At 41.2% G+C, this 22,048-nt stretch overlaps 1 protein-coding gene across 1 annotated transcript in view; it reads right to left on the bottom strand.

The window, feature by feature from the left end:
- Positions 1-22,048, bottom strand: part of LOC108989641 (tRNA ligase 1) — a 54,205-nt gene that overhangs the window by 16,162 nt on the left and 15,995 nt on the right. The window contains exons 15-17 of the mRNA XM_018963320.2: positions 6,087-6,166; positions 5,498-5,563; positions 5,093-5,382 (exon numbers count right to left, since the gene is read on the bottom strand). Of these exons, the coding sequence (XP_018818865.1) occupies positions 5,093-5,382; positions 5,498-5,563; positions 6,087-6,166 (436 nt within the window). The remainder of the gene's footprint in view (positions 1-5,092; positions 5,383-5,497; positions 5,564-6,086; positions 6,167-22,048) is intronic.

Genomic DNA, 22,048 nt, shown 5'->3' with positions numbered 1-22,048 from the left:
TTCACAAAAGTCCTGACTTAAGTCTACTATCCAAACATTTGTTTGCGATAAGTACCGAGTCAAGAATTTTCCTTCCTATAACAAAGGCATGTTGGGGCTTGGATATTAGCTTATCCATCACCAAGCTCAATTTGTTTGCCAACACGTTCGACATGATCTTTTTCATCTCACTCACCAAGCTAATAGGTTGATAATCTTTTACCTCTATTGCACTGGGTTTTTTGGGAATGAGAGCAATAAAAGTTGCATTGAGACTTTTTTCAAACCTTCCATTTTCATGGAATTCATGAAAGACGCCGATGATGTCATCTTTGATCACTTCCCAACAAGTTTGAAAAAAAGTCATAGAGAAGCCATCTGGACTTGGAGCCTTATCACCCACCATACTTTTAGTTTTTATTGCCTTCCAGATCTCCACCTCTTTGAAGGGCCGCTCAAGCCATGCAACTCGAGTGCATCAAAGGTAAGCCCTTCTAACGTCAATCTCCAAGAAAAATCTTCTGAAAGCAATTGCTCATAGTACTTTACGAAATGGTCCGTGATCGTTGGTTGATTTGAAGTAGCCACCCCATCCACCAACAGTGTCTCAATGGTATCGTTCCTCTATGAGAATTTGCCACCCAGTGGAAAATTTTGGTAGATTTCTCCCCCTCCTTCAACCATAAGGCTCTTGATTTTTGTCTCCAAAATATTTCCTCCAATAATGTAACCCTATCAAGTTCTAACATGAGAGGAAGGCCTTGTGGAAAGCTGTAGTGGACTCTAAAATCTAAATATAGTTGTGCTTGAGAAGAGTGATGTTCGGATAAGGTACTTTGACTACCTGGGGTGCAGTTATAGAAAACTATCATGAGGTTGGGGGTCTATTCTAGTCATATTAGACTTAAGGTGGGTGATAGCTCTAAGATTAGATTTTGGCATGACTCAATAGTGTGGAGATAGTATGGTTTTTAATTCTGTTCCATTCCAGCCGGAACTACCGGAATTTTCCATGGTGGAACAGTAACTGGTAGGGGTTGATAGTTTATTCCGTTTTGACCAAAAACTTTGCCATTTTAAATTGTTCCGGGTCGGTTTGGTCGGTTTTTAGTATTCTAGCCGAAATGCACATTTTGTTCTGAAATAAGAGATGGTAGCAGTTTTGAAATTTTTATAAAAAAAAATAGACAAACCAGTGTTTTTACCACCACCATCTTCTCCAGCCTGATACCCCTCTTCAGCTCTTCCTTTTCCAGTTCATATCAAATCCTAAAACTGCAAGCCAACTGCCTACACCTTCCAGCCACTCATAGCCCAGCAAGTAGCCACTCCTCCATAGCTTTCCACCCACCAAGCAGTCCAGCTCTCACATCTGCGTGTATAGACTTTACACCTAACAATTTCTACTATTTCTCAGCCATCCATGGCCACATGTTGCCAATCTACCCATCTGCCGCCCTCTACTGCATCTCAGCATCACCTCTCAGTATCTCATCAAATTTTAGAGCCAAGGTGAGGTCAGCCTGTCCCACTCAATTTATTTGGAGTTTGTAACTTTGTATGATTAATGTAATTTTTGTTATTAGATTCGATCACCTTTTTTTTTATCGGTAAATCATAAAAATAGATAAAGGGCCAAGTATACAGGGGGATTGATCATTGATTTCAGTTGTGATGGAATTTAGTCTTTAGGATGAATTTTTATTTTGGATTACATTTGGTGTTGATGGTTTCAGTTGTGATAAATTTTTGTTATTGGTATTGATAATTGATTTCAGTTGTGATGGATCTTAGACTGTAGGATGGATTTTGATGGTTTCAGTGCAGCCTTATATACTGGCTTTTTTACATCTTCAATTAGATTGAAACGTACTTGTGAGTTGACCTAATCACCAACATAAAGTCATTAAGGACTAGACCAATAGCATTGACATTGTAGGGGCTCTTGGATCTTTTGTATTATGTTTGATTTTCCATGATTTAAAAAAATTTCAAATAAATGGTAATTTTTTGTTTTTGTACTATATGCATATATAATTATATGTAAGGGTTATGTTGAAAAGGTACACTAGTATGTACTACTACTGAAATATTCTGTTCGAATACTTAAATCCGAACGGAATTCAAAACTTTGGTAGACAGGGCCCTCAAGGAGGCTTTCTCATAGATGCATAATATTGCTTGTGTGCAAGAGACTTCAATGCCTGATCTATTATATTTATCCAATGGCTCCTCTTAGTGAAATGTCATTTTTTTTCTAGAGTGGCACATCACTAGAAAAAATGGTGCCTTCACAAAGTATCTTCTTTTTTTTTATAGGTAATCAAAGATATTATATTCACAGAAATAGGCAATGCCCAAGTACACGGTAAGTATACATGAAGAAACGCCTAGCTAGGGGTTACAATAGAAAGAAGGAGATCATAGACGCTAAGTCTGTTACAAACTATGGCCCCCGCCCATGAGAACAATGATTTAAAAAGAAAACTTTTAGCTCATCCAATGTTCTCTCTTGATCTTCGAAACTTCTTGTGTTTCTCTCCCTCCAAATGCACTAACACAAACATATTGGTACCAACCTCCAAATAGCCGCTACCTGAGAATCGCCGTATAGTCATCTCCAGCTTGCGAGGAAATCCACCAATCTACAAGGCATAACCCAAGACAATCCAACTCTTGAGAAAAAACCATCCCACATGCCCTTGGCCACCTCACAGTGTAAAAGTAGATGATCAACTGACTACCCATACTTCTTACACATGCAACACCAATCTAGGACAATAACTCGTTGTTTCCTCAAATTATCTATAGTGAGTATCTTGTCCAACGATGCTGTCCAAACAAATAAAGTTGTTTTTGAAGGAGCTTTCGTCTACCATATGCTCTTCCACGGAAACATAGTCTTTCTGGAGTTCGTAAACTTTTGATAAAAAGAACTGACAGAGAAAATACCTTTCTTAGAATGATTCCAAAGAATCTTGTCTCCGGTGCTCCCTGAAATACTTGCAGAATATAATGAGGCAAAGAACTCCGTAAAAGACTCCAACTCCCAATCTTGGGCTGCCCTAATGAAGTCAATATTCCATTGCGGGGTGCCATTTGAAAAGACCAAAAGATCGGCGATCGATACCTCCTTTTCTCTAGCGAGCGCAAAGATAGCAGAGAAAGTATATCGTAGACAACAATTACCACACCATTTATCAAACCAAAAGCGGACACGCGAACCATCGCCCACAACATGTTCATGTCCTCGAAAGGACCCCCAAAGACTCCTAATATTTTTCTACAACCCCATCCTCCCAAAGCTTCCCCGAATTGTGAATCTATAACGGATTTCCATAAGGCCTCTCTTTCGGTTTGGTACCTCCACAACTACTTACCCAAAAGAGCTTGATTGAATTTCATCAAGTGGCGAATCCCCAACCCTCCCCCAGAAATTGGGGTACGAACTGTTGACCAATTAACCAGGTGGAATTTGAATTCTTCCCCCAATCCCCTCCATAAGAAGTCCCTTTGTAGCTTCTCAATGCGGTTAGCCACCTTCGTGGGAAGCAGAAACAGAGACAAAAAGTAGGTAGGTAAGTTTGAAAGAGTGTTTTTTATCAAAGTTAACCTACCACCTTTCGACAAGTATAGCCTCTTCCAAGCAGCCAATCTAAGCCCCACCCTTTCGACCACATCATTCCAAATCCTTTCCGATTTAAAGGAGGCACCCAATGGTAAGCCAAGATACTTCATAGGAAGTGAAGATATCTTGCATCCCAAGGTAGTAGCTAAAATCTCCACATCCAGGACAGCCCCCACTGGCACTAATTCTGACTTTGCTAGGTTGATACTCAAACCGGACACCCATTCCAATATCTTTGGTAACCTTCCTGCCCCTCTCTGTGATACGACAAAGGTTTCCTCCCTCCATAGACAAAACAAAGACCTTTGTCTCTATTAAAAGATGCTTAAGGAAACCCATTCCAAAATCTAAAACCAGAATAATAAGAGTAAGAACAAATGGGAACTGATTCCGGCGAGGAGTTACCGGAACAAACTACTCAACACAAAAGTGTACGGAGAAAAAACATCCTCTCACCAGCCCCACCTATCGAAAGCTTAGATGATGCCTTCACAAAGTATCAATGTCTTGTACTCTACCGATTATGTCATGAAGGCATAAACAAGACCCTTTGGACCCCTTCCAAGAAAAGGAAATTCACTAACTTTTTAAATCAAGTCCTCGTACCTCGGGACAATAACCCTTTTCCTTGGAGGAGTATTTGACGAGCTAAGGCATCCCTAAGTGCAGTTTTCTTCGCTTGGACAGCCTGCTTATGGTAGATCCTCACCATGTATATCCTAAGAAAATGCCACATCATTGTAATTGATTGTTACTGTATGTGCAAAAGGAGCGAAAAATCTGTAGACCACATTTTATCCAATTTGAGTTTACTAAAGCCTTGTGGAACGATTTCTTTGGTAGAACTGGGTTGGCATTGGTTATGCCCAGTAGAAAATTACATCTCTTTGCAAATTGGAGAGGGTTATATGACAACACGAAAATGCTAGTGTGGAAGATGATCCCAATCTGCCAAGTGTAGTGTATTTGGAGCGGAAGGAATAACAAAAAATTTTAGGACCACAAGCAAACAATGGAAGGATTCAAAATTTATTTCTTCAATACCCTATTTCTTTGGGCAGCCACTACAGATTTTATTGGGCTGAGTTTTTATAACTTTCTTGTACCTGTTTCTATTTCTAATTAGGTGTTTCTCTTCTATACGTCCCATGTACTTGGCTTATTCCTTCTGTGTTGCTCAATAAAATATTGGATTACTTATACGAAAATTAAGTAAGCCATTTAGCTTTTATTGTAATATTCCCAAAGCTCATTTTTTCTCATGACTCCCAACTTTGTTATCACAATATAAGACTCTCCTGGGAACAAAAAACACAGTCCAATGAATTGAAAAGATATAAATAACTCCTTCTAAATCAGGAAAAATAACTTTTAGATCATATCTCTCTTCTTGAATAAGTTAACAAAGCTATTTAATACTTCCTCAAAGACAGAAAGTAGAGAGAGAGAGAGAGACAGGCTTAGGCCAGTTGCAGATATTGTTACCTGGAAAGAATATGATCAACCCCTCTTTCTTGGGAACAGTATCCTTTACTGAAGGACTGGGGCTTGATGGTGTTACCTCCCGCTCCATCTGAAGATCACCCTCTTCATCCACACCTCCGTCAACAACAGCCAAGAAGTCTTCCGTCCTTACCAAGTTACCAGCAGAACCTATCAGAGCCTGATTCTGTGGATTGCGTTTAGCATACTGTTCAAGAAAAGGCTCAGCTTCACTAAGGTATATGGATTGTGACAGCTGTTTGTGTCCATACTTCCTTCGTATAAACACAGCCCTGAATGTGAAAGGAAAGAGAAATATTCAATTTGCAGAACTGCACAAACCCAATTCTGAAAGGAATCTAAGTGCAAAAAATAGTAAGGGCACACAAAGAATGAAACAAGCCTTACCATTCATCAAGCATCTTACTGAGCTCCCTCTGCTTTCCTGCTGAAGTGCCCCATATCTTCATTTGCCTATAATGTTTTTTTAAGGGATAAATTGTTAACTAAGAATGCCTACTTAGAGAATAGCCAAATATTACAGCTTTTAAGACTAACGCAACAATTACAATAGATTATAACGTCAACAAACACATATATCTCACGATGTTATCAAGAACTGTCCAAACACCATTGATGAATTACAATAAAAGAGTAACAGCAAACCATCAGGTAAACAATACCGATCATTTTATACATCAGATTGTGAACAGAGATCTATGAGTATTTAAACATGGAGCACTTCCACGAAATAAATGCAGAGTTATTCAATGAGGATCACAGCAGGATCTTTTAGCCCTATCATCAAGCTTCTGAGAATTTAATGAAACCCAAAAAGAACACTTAATGTTAGTCATATAGTTCCTTTAGATCATTCAATCTCCAGATTATGATAAAATGTAGGCAGTCTAACAAGGAATCTATAGGTCTTGTCCTTTAGATGTCTCATTTCAGATTTCAAATATATCTGGCACTCAAAACTTGCACAGAACCTTACCTCAAGTAGTAGGCCTTGTAAGCAGCTGGACCTTCTTTAAAAAGAATTGACAAGCCATTACGTATCAAAAAAGTTCTCAACTGCCAGAAAAAAATTAGAGCAAGATGAGTATGCATGCTTTTTGTACATCACATAAGAATTCCAAATGGGGAGAAGCATCAAAACTTAAAAAAACAAGGAGTAACTTTTTATACAGGAACACTTGAACTCCCCAGATCTGGCATCAATTGGAGTTAGATTCTGCCAGGAGTATCTAAAGGGGCCTTCTTTCTAATCATCTCTCACCTATAATGAATTCACACCTAGATTTTTTAAGTTAGAACTTATTAATGACCAAAAAGGTTTTTTTTTTTTTGTTCAAGTTAGAATGTATTAATGAAAAAAAGGCACTACCCAAGTACACAAAGAATATACGAGAGATTCAACTAAGCAAAATATGTAAAAAGAGGTTCTTGAAATGGACTAACCCCACTTGTAGAAAACTTAAACTCAGTTTCAATGGTGGTAGTTTCAGAAACCGATACTAAGTGGGCAAAGGGGTGAGGTGATTAGAAATGCAGAAGGAAGTTTTTAGCAGGTATCCCAAATCGTTAAGGAAAAAAAAAATCATTAAGAAGAGGGCACAAACACCATGGTGGAGGTAAAAGCAATTCTAGGTAAGAAGAGGGCACAAACACCAAGGTAAGAATTTTTCCTAAAGCCCTTGTTCAAGAAAAAAATCAACTCCAGGGGAGGCTTTCGTTTTTCCAAATGATCTACCATGGGAAATGGGTCCTTCCTTGAACATACAGCACATTTAAAATTATATTACTTTGAAAACTCCTTTCTTTGGCCCTAAACCAATGTCTTCGCCATAAGTCCACAAATACAACCAATCAAAGAATGTTCAGAAGAGGCCCACCTCCCAATCATTAGCCTCCTTGACAAAACATACACTCCATTGAGTAGAGCCAAGCACCATGACAATGATCTACCACATAAGTATCCTTTTTACGAGCGCTTTGAATAACTCCGGGAAGATGTTTCTCAAGGACTGATCCCACACCACACATCATGCCAAAAGCAGATCTTGGACCCTTCACCCATCAGAAATCTAGCGAGGAAAAAAAAACCCAACTACTTCTAAAATTCTTCTAGAAAAAACACCAACCACCCTGAAGCTACCATACTTTGTATCTGTCAGCACCGTCAAAGGCTCTCTCTTTCTTAGGCATGATGCCATAACCATTATTTCCCCAAGAGAGCTCAGTTAAAGAGAATTAAGTTTTTCACTCCTACCTTCCTTCTACAACTAGCGAACACACCTTGGGCCACTTCAAAATATGGAACTTATATTCCTCTCATATAAAAAATCTCTTCGTAGTTTCTCAAGTCTGTATGGTGAAGGCTATATGGAATGGAGTGACTGAGAAGATTGAGACAAGGTTGGCAAGTTGGAAGAGGATTTGCTTGTCAGAGGGAGGAAGAATCACATAAATCAAGATATTCCTTCTAATCTTCCTACAAAACTTTCTATCCTTATTTCCAATATCTGCAGGTGTAGCTAACTGGATTATTGGTGTGGTGATACAGCCCTCGAGAGGATTTGCTTGTCAGAGGGAGGAAGTCAGATTCTGGCATGATTCTTGGTGCGGTGATTCAGCCCTCAAGACCATGTGCCCTACCTTTTTCTGGATTGCTTGTGATCAGGAGGCATCGGGGGCAATCTCTTGGACAGCTCTAGCAATTCTACAAGGAATATTAGCTTTCTGAGAGCTGCTCAGGATTGGGAAATTAGAGCTATTTCTGATCTTTTCTGCTTGGTGTAAGCTTCAAGCATTGGTAGTGTCAAGGTGGATAGGATGGTTTGGACACATTATGGGAATAAGAAGTTCAATGTTCCGATCCCTTTACAAGGTAATGTCATGTTATAACCATAATCCTTTTCCTTGGAAGTGCATATGGAGGAGTAAGGTGCCTTATAAGGTTTCTTTCTTTGGTTGGACTGCCTCCCTCGAAAAAATCTTGACCATGGACAACCTGAGGAAGCATGGGCTCTTTGTTTTGGATTGGTTCTCTATGTGTAAAAGAAGTGGTGAATCTATGGATCATTTATTACTTCATTGTTAGATGGCAAGGGTGCTATGGGATGATATTCTTAGTAGGACTGGATTTGCATAGGTGATGTCTAGGAGGGTGGTGGACCTTCTTGCTTGTTGGAGAGGACTTCTAGGCAATCCACATATTGCTTTTGTGTGGAGTATGATTGCTTTACGTCTCATATAGTGCATTTGGCTTGAAAGGAATGGACGGAGCATTAAAGACAGAGAACACTGATCTCATATGTGTCTTTTTCCAAACCTAATTTCTTTGGGCTTTATCTATTGTATTTAATGGGGCTAGTTTTCATTTGTTGCTTGCACCCTTCTTTAGCTACTAATAACTTGTAATGAGGTGTTCTTTTTTGTATACTTCTTGTGTGATTGGGCCATGCCTATTTACTTGTTTCAATAAAAATTTCATTTTACTCATAAACCAATAAAAACGTTTCTCAAGTCTATTGGCAACTAACTACCACAGAAAGTGGAAACAAAGACATTTAGTGGGTCGGATAATTTGAGAATGTACTTTTGATCAACACGTTTCTACCACCCTTTGATAAATACAACCATTTCAAGCCAACAACTTTCCATCTTCTCAATAATACCACATCCCCAATGACTTTGGCTTTGAAGGTAGCTCCCAAGGGAAGTCCAAATTAAATCATGGGCAGGGTAGAGATCCTACATCCAAGGATCTCAGCCAAACTGGTTACATTCTCAACTCTACGAACCGGAATCAATTACAACTTGGCCAGGTTCACCTTCAACCTAGATATTGCTTCAATGCACAGGATTAAGCAACACAAATGATAAAAATGGTTATGGTTGGCCTCACAAAACTTATGTGTCATCTCTAAACAATGAATGAGAGATGTTGATCCTTGTTCCACTCTTGGTGCCCACTGTAAAGCCCGATAAGAGACCACTATGCACCATAGAAGAAATAATCATTCGCAAAGCGTTCATAACAATAACAAAGAGCATAAGGAATAAAGTGTTAGGAATGATAAGAGAAAAGATAAAACAAAAGTGAAATCAATCACACATGACATAATGTTTACGTGGTTCGACAGCATGCCTACGTCCACGAAGCTGCAAAGGATTTTATTTTAGTTGATAATCAAAGATATAGTGTGGCGACCGTACAAGGGTTTAATACAATACTATAAACCCTCATCAGAGCCAAAACAGATCAATGAAATTACACCAAAAAACCACAACGGATCCTTGTAAGATCGGGTCATCATCCAGGCTGCCACAAACAGTACCAGGCTCCACACAAAGAAGCCCAGTGTAAAGGGTCTCCTTTGCATAAACCTCGAGTACTTCTAAAGAAACCCACATGGCATTGTGACAATGCTAGGATGCACTAGGTGGTCCAAGCACACTATTTCTATCCAAATCTGCATCTTTCCAACCAATCAATCAAGAATCCCAAGTACACGTGATTGTAGGCCTTCTCAATATCCAATGTATTTGCCAGAACTTGGCAATTTTGTAAACACTACCCATCAGGCTAATAGCCTTGAAATCCTTGATACCCACTGACCCTAGCTATTTTGGAATGAAATGGATGTAGCTTCTTAAATTGTCTTTCAAATAAAACTCATAAGAGGCAGGCAACCAATTAAAGCAATTTGGAAGATGATCCCTCTATGCATGTGGTGTTTGTGGCAATTGCGCAATGAGCGGACTTTCGAAGACCAAGAAAGATCGTTGGAGGAGCTTAAAGTTTTATCTTTTAGAACTCTTTGTAGTTGGGCTATTGCTGTGGATTTTAATGGCATGACCCTTCATGATTTTCTTGCCTCTAATGTGCCTACCTAGTTAGGGCATCAGAGTTGTGTACTGGCTTTGCCATTCTTTGATCAATATAATTTATTTATATCAAAAAAGTTTGAAAAAAAACCATGGAATATCCAGTCTAGGTGTCATATCTCCATTAAGCCCTTTCACTACCTCCCATACCTCTCTCTCCTCTAAAATTATTTCCAACCATAGAGCATCAGCCTTCTCAAACTCTCTTCCTCCCACAATGGTCTATCTTTCTCAATCATTTCAAGGCCTAGTAACTCAACAGAGAGAACATTATTCAATTTTCCAATGTCTTCAAATGCCTCTTTATTCCACACTCATAATTCACCTTTCAAAGCTTTGAGTTTTTGTGCCAAAACAAAATTTCAAGATCCTTGAATACAGTTAAGAGTCCCACCATCACTTGACTTTTCCCACAAAGCCTTATGTTTTTAGGACTTGGAAATTGGAATATCTTTTACCACCCTAAATATTCCCACAATCCAAAAGAATAGGGATATAATAAAAGCAAAGTCTAACCAACCTCTTCTGACACACACTAGGAAAGTGTACTTCCCACAGAATTTGAAAAAAATGATCCAATCTAGACAAAGTAGGAAGTTCCCAATTACTAGACCTTGTGAAAGCTCATCCCACCATCGACATATCAATAAGGTTTTGTTCAAATGTAAGATATGAAGATTCTGACATAGGTGGACAAATGCAAGCTGCACCTGATTTTACACAAGGAAAATGGCTGACATTAAAATCTCCCTGATACACCAAGGCATAGTCCACCAGCTCATAAGACCGCCAATTCATGCCAAAGAAGCATCCTAGCATTGTCACAATAGGCCTAGAGACCCCTGCAAAAGTCCACTCAGACATGTCTTCTACATTCCAAAAAGAACATGAAATAGTCATATTCACACTCATTACTATCATTCTTCTATCACCCCTTGACAAAATACTACTCTAAGCCCTTTCTAATCCAAGCAACACCAATCTAGATGTTGACCACTATATAAAATGTACACAGTACTTCAGAACGTGTTTGAACTTCATTTCTTGGAGCCAAATGGTATCAAATCCCCAAGCTCTTAGCAAGTTCCCAACAAGAAAGCACTTACCCTTTTCATTTAACCTCCTAACAATATCCATGAAAATAGCTGGACCCTCATTAAAATACTTTCGAGCCCTTCCCCTTATCACTGCCAGTCTACCACGACTTGAGCTACCATTTCTAAATTCATAGTTAATGGAGCATGTCAATCTTTCAACTCCCTTAACCTTCTAGAATCTGGTTTGAGGCCAACAGGACATGTCTGTCATGTTTCCACTGGTTCAATGGCTACAAACAAGGGAGCAAGTTCCTCTTCAAACTCATCGCTTGGAACTCCCACTAATTGATAAAACATTCAGACTTTTTGCAAACTCCAATCAAAAGTTCCTGAGAGCCCATTAGCCAAAGGCAGACACATAGCCAAAGGCTCACAACACATTTGGTCCTCTTGAATGCCTGTAGTCATCGACAAAGAGCTTGATTCCCCAAGTATGTACCTTTGCTTTACATAGATCCCAACACACATCCTTCCATTGGAGACAAATCAGTAATCTTCCCCCTGCTTGGGCTACCCCACACCCCCTAATTCATAGAAGATAAAAGTGGAAGAGAGGTATCAAATTCCCCAACCCTGAGTTGTAATAAAAACCAAATTAAAAAATTTGGCCCCTACTTGGTTCATAACCCCTGACCAAAACCCAATTGATTCTGAGCTCAACCCTAGAGCTATCACCCATACTGCCCTTTTCTATGGGCTGCCCGAAGATAGCTTCCTACGGGAACCAATACCCAAAGAAACCCCTTATTTATTCTTTTCGGCACTCTCTATGCACAAAAGAGATGAAAAAAACTCTACTATACAAATGACTCAAACCCACCAACGGTTTTACTCCAACTGGAAATTTTGAACTTTTGTATTTGTCGTTACGGCTCCACCACCAACACCTACCAACCCATTAAATTTGTTACCCAGATTACCACCTATGATGAATTGGATGTGTCAAGCTCAAACTCTACCCTGAGAGAAAGTCTACATATGATGGCACTCCCACCTTCCTTGAACCAGTTGTATTCTGATCCACCTTGTTGTTTCTTCCCTTACCGCCATTGAAACACCACCCAAAGACTTGGGATGCGGCTGCGAACGATACCCATCCCCAAGAAAAGATTGGAAAACAAGCAACGAGTTCAGCACAGAAACCAGTCTACCCTTTGCCATCTCTACCTTACAATATAACCAAACCCCCCCCTTCAATTTCCTCCACATACTCTAAAAGGGCCAAAAATCGATCATGTCTATTAACACAACGTTGGAGAAGAAATGCTTTGTTCCCCACCTGTAACGTCTTCAGAGACTCCCTACAGTCTACTCACGGTAACCCTACCACGAATGCAACCTGCCACTGTACAATGATTACAAGAGACATCGAGCGACAAGCACCCCTGCTATTTTCTATAAGGTGAACCACAGATAATACGATCTCTGCCTCCATCTTGAATAGCTTCATGTCAATGAAAAACAAATCTAGGAAACCCATTGCAGAAGGGAAGATTTTAGAAAACGAATTCACACCAATCACTAAAAATATAATTGTGTTGATGATTAATTAAACCATTCAAAAAGAAAGGATGCTGAGTTTTCATTGCTATGGTAAAGGAACTAGAGCTGAAATCATGAGAATATCCAAAGGTCATCAAATAAGAAAATCCAAAAACTGTACATGCTATAGAAAGAGCTTAACAAATACTTTTTTTTTTTATATAAGTAAGAAGATATTCTATTGATATACAGATAGGCATAGCCCAAGTACACAGGAGGTATACATGGGATTACACCTATTTAGGAACGAGAAACGGTTACAAGGAAATCATGAAAACTGAGACCATTAAATCTAAAGCAATGACCCACATAAATAAAGTCTTCCAGAAAAAGCTCTTAAACTTTTCCAAGTTGCGCTCACGATCCTTTTAAATTTCTATCATTTCTTTCACACCAAAATATACAAATGGGAGCCATCTTCTACACAGCTACAATCCGTGGTGTCCCATGATCCCTCTCCAACTAGCTAGTAGTTCAACCACCCCGCCCCCCCCGCGGGGATAACCCATGCAAATCCCACTTTGCTAAAAAACTAATTCCACATGGCCCTTACAAACTCACAATGTAGAAGTAAATGATCCATTGTTTCACCACTATTTCTGCACATACAACACCAGTCGATGATGATAAGCCCACGTTTTCTTAAACTATCAATAGTCAGAATCTTCCCTAAAGCTATTGTCCAAGCAAAAAAAGCAGCCTTTGAAGGTGCTTTACTCCACCAAATGTTCTTCCAAGGAAAATGATTCCTACCTTGGACAGTAAGAGTCTCATAAAAAGATAAAAGAGAAAATTTGTCTTTCTTGGAAGGCCGCCACTCCAATTTATCCGCCGTTGTAACAACTGGACTAATGGTGTAGAACAAGTTAAGGAACTCCACCAAGACACCTACTTCCCAATCATGGGCTCCCTAATGAAGCTAACATTCCATTGCTGCGAACCATTAGTAATTTCTCGCAAGTCAGCCACGAAAGCATCTTGTTCCCTAGCAATTCCGAAAATAGAGGGATAGACATCCTTAAGAGCCATATCTCCAACCCAAACATCATGCCAAAAACTGATTCTATTGCCATCCCCCATACACAGCCTAGTGTTGCTAGATAAAGACCACCGACCTCTCTGAATATGCTTCCATAACCCTACTCCATATGCCCCCCTAACTTCATTAGAGCACCAACCCCCCCTTATAGTCCCATACTTAGTATCAATCACCATCGTATGGCGTTTACGGGATTTTGACGGTGCATTTGAAAGCAATTCTCATTAGTAAAGTATGATGCCCATGAAACGCATCAATATTGAATCAAAAGTATTTGAGGTGTCAAGGGAAGGGAGGTATGTGAATATTATCGAGAAGGGATGGAAAGTTGAAACAAACTTGAACCTGGGGTTGGAGACAATACGTTGGTTCTCTAATGCCTTGGAAGAGTGCTTGTTGGTGGAAGGAAAGGGATTCTATATTGCCCATCGAGACGGGGACAGGGGGTATATTGCTCAACGATGTATAAACTTCAGGGGAGAATATATGGCGTTCGTGGAGTATGGTGGGGGGGGACGTCGGAGTTTCATCTTCATTCCAAGAGATAGGGATAGAATGGGTTGGAGAAAACTTGTGGTGGTGCTGAAGGAAGCTGGAAGTGTTGGTGATTCAAGGCGGCTGTTACCACCAGCGACGACGTTGTAGAATTTAAATTTTTGTTTGTACAGAGATGTTCTTCAAGGGAGCAAAGAGATGGTGAGGCCTCGAGACATGAACGGTGCAAAGAAATGTCTGTTGAACTCAGGTCCCATCACTTCTTTGGAAGGTGCACAGTTGCGGGATGGTGGTGGCAGAGATTTTGTTGGCCTGGAAGAGGAAAATGTGCTGCAGGCGCTGGGTGAAATGGAGACGCAGCTGGGAGAATTAACATATAGGGTGTGTTGGTTAAAACGCTGCGTTGAAGTAGAAAGGATGGTGGGGTTGGGCCTGGGCCTGGGCCTGGGCCTGGGGTGGGAATTTGAAGAAAGGGCTACAACCCAGCCCAGGGAGCCCTTTGTTACCGTAAGTAAGGGGAAAGCAAAGGCAACCGACCGTGTAGATGGGTTTCAGCCCATTAAGGCCCAACAAAGAGATGGCTCTTTCTGGAGGAAGACGAGCCATCGCTCCCATTGGGAGGAAGCTGGCCCATCGGGGGGTGGGGCCAAGCCACCGCTCCCCGCGAGGCTTCAGACATCATCGCCGAAGGAGGCCGACCCTACGGTGGAGGCGATGACGCCGGCAACAACTGTTACAGTGACTGGAGCCCTCGGATCGTGTGATAACATTGTCGTCACTGCTGCGAATTCTTCGGACCTTGCACAGAAAGGTGCGACGGAGGAGCCAGCTATGGTGGCTGCACAGAGCCTTGCGATGACAGAGGCGACGACGCTGGCAACAACCGATACAGTGACAGGATCCCTTAGAACGTGTGATAACCTTGCCATCACTGCTGCAAATGCTTCGGACCTTACACAGAGAGGTGTGACGAAGGTCTGCGGCACTTTCAAGTCGTCTAGTTCCTTGGGACTTGAAGGTTCTGCATTTGAGGATAATATACCCACTGGGATCATTCCTATGTGTGGGTTGTTACAGGAGCCAGCTATGGTGGCTACACAGAACCCTTCGAGGATCGACGATGACCACTCATACACGACTCAAGTGGTGGCTGGAGAAGTCATGGGCTTGAACAATGGTGCTCTAGCACCGATAACTTTACGGGAGTATGGAAAAGCAAACCTTGACAAGAACACAGTGCATCCAATTTTGTTGGAGTCAGAAGGAGTGGATATGCAGCTGGTCATATGTGAAGGGGAGTGCATAGACGGAAGAAATGCTGAACCATTACGAACACTACCTCCTAGCCCTAATTCAGAGCGGTTTATTTCGGATTGGGTGTTAAAAAAACTAGAGGATTTGCAAGTCTGCACTAGGGTGTCTTGTACAGGCTTTGAAGAGCAGTTTAGGGCTCTTCTTATAGCCATTGAAGAGAGAAGATTGAAGTCCGCTACAAAGAGAGATAGAGAACTTAGAAAACTTCAATGCTCTATAAACTATGAAGTGAAGGAGGGGAGTGGCGGTAGGGTTAGAACGAAAGGGAGGGGCGTTACTATTGTCCATGAAACCTAAGATTCTCTCATGGAATATGCGGGGGCTTAACGATCGCAACAAGCGCCTTCGTATAAAATCCTTGTTGAGATTGTGGAAAGCGGATGTGGTGTGTCTTCAAGAAACAAAATTAAGGATCGTTGATCGAAGACTTATTCGAAGTTTGTGGGGATATTCTTATGTGGGCTGGTCATACTTGGCTTTGGAAGGAGCGTCTGGTGGTATCATTTTGATGTGGGATAAAAGAGTGGTGGTTGAGGTGGAGGAGTGTGTTGGGACTTTTTCGGTTGCTTGTTTATTTAAAAATGAAACAGATGGTTGGGAGTGGGCATATGCAGGCATTTATGGGCCAAACCTAGACAGAGAGAGTAGAAGGTTGTGGGAGGAGTTGGCGGGCGTTTATTGCCTATGGGATGTGCCGTGGTGTATGGGTGGGGATTTCAATATCACTCGTTTCCCAAGCGAGCGATCAGGGAATATTCGCCACTCAATAGCTATAGAGGAGTTCTCTGAGTTCATGTTTGATTTGGATCTAATGGATCTTCCCCTGGCTGGGGGCGAGTTCACATGGTCCAATGGTAGGGGGTGGTCAAGACTGGATAGGTTTCTTGTTTCTCCTTCTTGGGAAGAGCACTATTCGAAGTTGTATAAGAAGAGGCCGGCTCGATGTTACTCGGATCATTTTCCTATTTTGTTAGATTGTGGTGGCATGAATAGGGGTCGCCAGTACTTCAAGTTTGAGAATATATGGTTAGCAGTGGATGGTTTTGCTGAGAAAGTTCGTGTCTGGTGGTCTTTTTATCAATTCTCTGGTACCCCACGTTTCATCCTTGCACATAAGCTTAAGGCTTTAAAGCAAGATCTAAGGAGGTGGATTTTGGAAGTTTTTGGTAGTATTGACAACCAGAAGATAACCTTACTGGAGGAGCTTCAGGACTTGGAGGAACAAATGTTGAGGGGAAATGCCTCAGAAGAGGCGTTGTTGAGGAAAAGTGTGGTGGTGACTGAATTGGAGAGGGTTTTGTTGATGGAGGAAACATCGTGGGCCAAAAATTCAGGGCTTTTTGGCTAAAAGAAGGAGATAAATGTACGAAATTTTTCCATAGAGTGGCCAATTCTCATAGGCGCAACAACACTATTGAGACTCTTAAGACAGGTAATCAAGTTCTCTCTTCCCCCCTGATTTAGAGAACCATATTGTGAGCTACTATGAGAACCTGCTCACGGAGATGACCAATTGGAGACCGAAGCTCGATGGTATGCCTTTTGAGTCCATTGATAGGTAGAGTGCGAGCGGATTGGAAAGACCTTTTGAAGAAGAGGAGGTGCATAAGGTCATTAGCAGCATGGCCAAAGACAAAGCACCTGGGCCGGATGGTTTTACAATGGAGTTTTTCCAACATTGTTGGGAGACTGCGAAAAGTGATGTAATGCGAGTCTTTATTGAATTCCATGCTTTCTGAAAGTTTGAGAAGTGCTTTAATGCGACCTTCATAGCTCTAGTACCAAAGAAATAGGGAGTGTTGGAAGTTGATGATTTCAGACCTATTAGCTTTGTGAGTGGGGTTTACAAAATTATTTCGAAGGTTCTGACTAATCGGTTAAGTGTGGTAATGGAGCAAATCATTTCAAAGCATCAAATGCCTTCGTTCAGGGGAAGCAAATACTTGATTCAGTTCTCATTGCCAATGAGTGCTTAGATCAGAGGTTGAAGGAGGGAAAATCAGGCATACTATGCAAGCTTGATATGGAGAAAGCCTATGATCATGTGAATTGGGATTTTCTCCTTTACTTACTTGGAATGTGTGGTTTCGGAGACAGGTGGATTTCATGGATTCGATATTGCATAACTACTGTGCGTTTCTCAATGCTAGTTAATGGTACTCCCGCGGGTTTCTTAATAGTTCTCGCAGCTTGCAACAAGGGGATATGCTATCTCCGTTTCTTTTCGTTATTGTTATGGAGGCACTTGGCAGGATGGTGAAGGCAGTTGTAGATGGTGGCTTTATAGCTAGTTTTTCGGTGGGCAATGGTACTTATGGTTCTATCATGATCTCACATCTTTTATTTGCAGATGATACACTTCTCTTTTGTGAAGCAGAGGTGGGTCAAATTCAAACTATACGAGCACTTTTGTTGTGCTTTGAGGCCGTGACGGGACTTAAGGTAAACTTGGGCAAATCTGAGATGGTGGCAGTGGGTGTGGTGCCTCATATTAGTCTACTAATAGATATGTTAGGGTGTGAAGTGTCATCTTTGCCTATGACATATTTGGGCCTTCCTTTGGGGGCCACTTTCAAAGCTAGAGGTATCTGGGAAGGAGTTATTGAGAGAGTGGAGAAACGGTTGGCTGGGTCGAAATGATTGTATCTATCGAAGGAAGGGCGACTTACACTGATCACTAGCACTTTATCTAACCTCCCAACCTATTTCCTACTTCCCGTTGCCTGTAGGGGTGGCGCATCAGCTCGAGAAGTTATTCCGGACTTTCTTGTGGGGTGGTCTGGGGGAGAAAACCAAATTCCATCTTGTTAATTGGAATAAAGTTTGCGCTCCAATTTCAAGTGGAGGATTGGGTGTGCGCAATATGAGGACTTTCATTAAAGCGCTATTGGGGAAATGGTTATGGAGGTACCATGTGGAAGGGGAGTCTTTGTGGAAGGAAGTAGTATATTCTAGACATGGTGGTGCTTGGGGGGGTTGGTGCACTAATGAAGTGAGGAAGGGGGGTATGGTGTGGGTTTGTGGAGATATATAAGGGGGGGATGGCAATGCTTTGAAAATAATATTCGATTCGTGGTTGGACAGGGTGCTCGCATCAGGTTTTGGCATGATGTCTGGTGTGGAGAGCATTCTCTGGAGAGGGCTTTCCCAGCTCTCTATAACATTGCAGCTAATAGGGAGGCTTCGGTGGCGGATCTGCTTGTGTTTGCCCAAGGCTCCTATCAGTGGGATATTTTATTCACTCGGGATAACCATGATTGGGAATTGTCAACCGTTTCAGAATTTTTTAGTTTGATATACTCATCAGAAAGACTACCGACTCAGGGTGATAGGTTACAATGGAGGTGCAGGGGCAGCAAGAAGTTCTCAGTCAAAACATATTATAAAATTCTGGCATCACAAGGTAATGTACATTTCCCATGGAAAAGCATATGGAGGTCTCGCGTACCTTCCAAAATAACTTTTTTTGTGTGGACGGCGACACTTGGAAAAATTCTAACCATGGATAATTTAAAAAAGAGGGGCCTCATCGTGATGGATTGGTGTTGTTTGTGCAAAAAACATGCAGAATCAGTGGACCATCTATTATTGCATTGTGAGGTGACGAGAGAGCTGTGGAACGGGATATTTAGTAGAGTGGATGTCGCGTGGGTTATGCCGGCAAAGGTGGCTGACCTGCTTGCTTGTTGGAAGGGTCTACAAGGTTGTTCTCAGGTAGCAGCAGCTTGGAAGATGATCCCGTTGTGCATTATGTGGTGTATTTGGATGAAAAGGAATGCACGGTGTTTTGAAGATAGGGAACGCACAATAGAGGAGCTTCAGAATTTTTTCATACACACTTTACTCCTATGGTTTTCAGCCATTGTTCTTAATGGAAATAGTGTACATGAGTTCTTGTCTCTAATTTAGCATTTTGAGAATGTATTTAGGTGTCTTCTATTGTATACTCCCTGTGTACATGGGCTATGCCTATTCTCATTCATATTAATGAAACTTACTTTTACTGATCAAAAAAAAAAAAATCAATCACCATCTTCCATAGTGCTTCCCTCTCATATCTCCATAGCCACTTCCCAAGAAGAGCCTTATTGAAGGCCCTCACATTGCGAACCCCCAATCCACCACCCCTCAAGGGAGACCACACCTTGTCCCACCCAACTAAATGGAACTTAAACTCATCGCCAAGTCCACTCCACAGAAAATCTCTTTGAAACTTCTCAATCAGAGAGACAACACTAGCTGGAAGAGGAAATAATGACAAGAAATATATGGGAAAGTTTGAAATGGTACTCTTTATTAGTGTAATCCAACCCCCTTTAGACAAATACAACCGTTTCCACCCAGCCAACCTACACTCTATTTTCTCTAACACCTCATCCCAAATAGTCTTGGCTTTGAATGATACTCCCAACGGAAGGCCAAGGTACTTCATAGGCAGCAAAAAGGCCACACATCCCAATATATTAGCTAGCCCCCTGACATAACGCACATTACCCACAACCACCATCTCCGTTTTAGAGAGATTTATTTTTAACCTAGAGACCGCTTCAAAACACAACAAAATAGCCTTTAAAGATTGAAGATGGCCTGGATTTGTCTCATAAAATAATAGCGTATCATCTACAAACAAAAGATGCAATATAATGGTAGCACCATGGTTAGTATCCCCCACTGAACAACCAGAGAAAAAGCCACCCTCCACTAAAGCCGACAACATTCTGCTTAGGGTCTCCATGACAACAACAAATAAGATGGGTGATAGTGGATCTCCTTGTCGCAAACCCTTGAGCTATTAAAGAAACCCACGGGATCACCGTTTACCAAGACCAAGAAGCGAATCGGTGACACACAATGCCTCATCCACACCCTCCATCTCTCCCCAAAACCACATATCTCCATCAAATAAAAAAGGAATTCCCAATTAACGTGATTATAGGCCTTCTCCATGTCTAATTTGCATAAAATACACGGGACTCCTGACTTGATCCTATTGTCCAAACATTCGTTAGCAATGAGGATCAAGTCCAATATTTGTCTACCCCTAACAAATGCATTTTGAGACTTAGAGATGATTTTATCCATAACCGTACTCATTTTATTAGCAAGAACTTTTGATATTATCTTGTACATACTGCCCACAAGACTAATAGGCCGGAAATCATGCACCTCTATTGCACCTGCCTTTCTAGGGATAAGTGCAATAAATGTAGCCTTTAAACTCTTCTCAAATTTCCCAAAAGAGAAAAATTCATGAAAAACCTACATGACATCCCTTTTCACCACCTCCCAACACGTCTGAAAAAGTGTCATAGTAAAACCATCAGGGCCCAGAGCTTTGTCTTTGTTCATTTTTCTAACTACTTGTTGGACCTCTTTCCCTTCAAATGATCTCTCCGGCCAAGCCATACTAGTTTGATCAATGGCCTCAAAAGCTAGGCCATCTAATCTAGGCCTCCATTCAAAGAGTTCTGATCAAATCTTCAAAATGTCCAGCAATGTAACCCTTTATCGCTGGCTGGTCTGAAGAAACAAAGCCATCAATGGTCATGGTCTAAATGGCAATATTCCTCCTATGTGAGTTTGCAACCCAATGAAAAAACTTTGTGCATTTGTCCCCCTCCCTAAGCCACAATGCCCTTGATTTTTGCCTCAAAGAAATCTCTTCCATTAGAGTCACCTTTTCTAATTCAGAAATGACTTGGTCTTTGCGAGTGTTCTCTACTTCTACACCCTTCAATCTTAGTAACTCTTGTAATAAGGACTTCTTTTGAAATTCTACATTACCAAAAACCTGTTCATTCTATGTCTTCAAATCCTTCTTCAAAGCTTTCAACTTGCCAATCAATATGACGCACGGAGTGCCCTGTAACTAATATGAGCTCCACCATTGTCTAATCAATTCGACAAACCCATCAATTTTTAGCCACATAACTCAAATTTAAAGGGCCTTCTTCCTCCTTGGATGCCTCCACAATCCAACATTATAGGAAAGTGATCCGAACATATCCGTGGTAGTCTTTTGTAGCATACATCTGGATAGTGCATCTCCCATGCTAGGAATATAAGAAATTTATCCAGTCTAGACGAGGCATGATAATTAGACCATGTATATGTACCCCATAAGAGGGATGTCCATGAGTTCCAACTCAAATATGAAATCAGAAAATTCAACCATTGCATGGTTTTTTCATCCCTCCCCCGATCTCTCACTCGAAAACCTTGTTACATTGAAATCCTCTCCAATACACCACAGGACATCCCACCAAGTACACAATCCTGCTAGCTCTTCCCAGAGAAACCGCCTCTCACTATCCAAATTAGGACCATAAACCCCAGCAAAGGCCCACAAAAAACCATCTTCAAAATTTTTAAAAGAACACATCACCGAGTATTCCCCTACAAACTCGTTGAGATTCTCCACCACCCTTTTATCCCCACATTACCATCACTCCACCTGATGCCCCATTCGAGGGTAAATATGACCACCCTATGTGCTGGCAGCCCCAAATACGCCTGATAATACATTTTGTGATAAGCTTCAGCTTAGTCTCCATCAAGTACAAGATGTCCACCTTC

This window comes from Juglans regia, chromosome 14 (assembly GCF_001411555.2).
Source record: "Juglans regia cultivar Chandler chromosome 14, Walnut 2.0, whole genome shotgun sequence".
NCBI lineage: Eukaryota > Viridiplantae > Streptophyta > Magnoliopsida > Fagales > Juglandaceae > Juglans > Juglans regia.
This window is presented reverse-complemented; position numbering and strand designations above follow the sequence as displayed.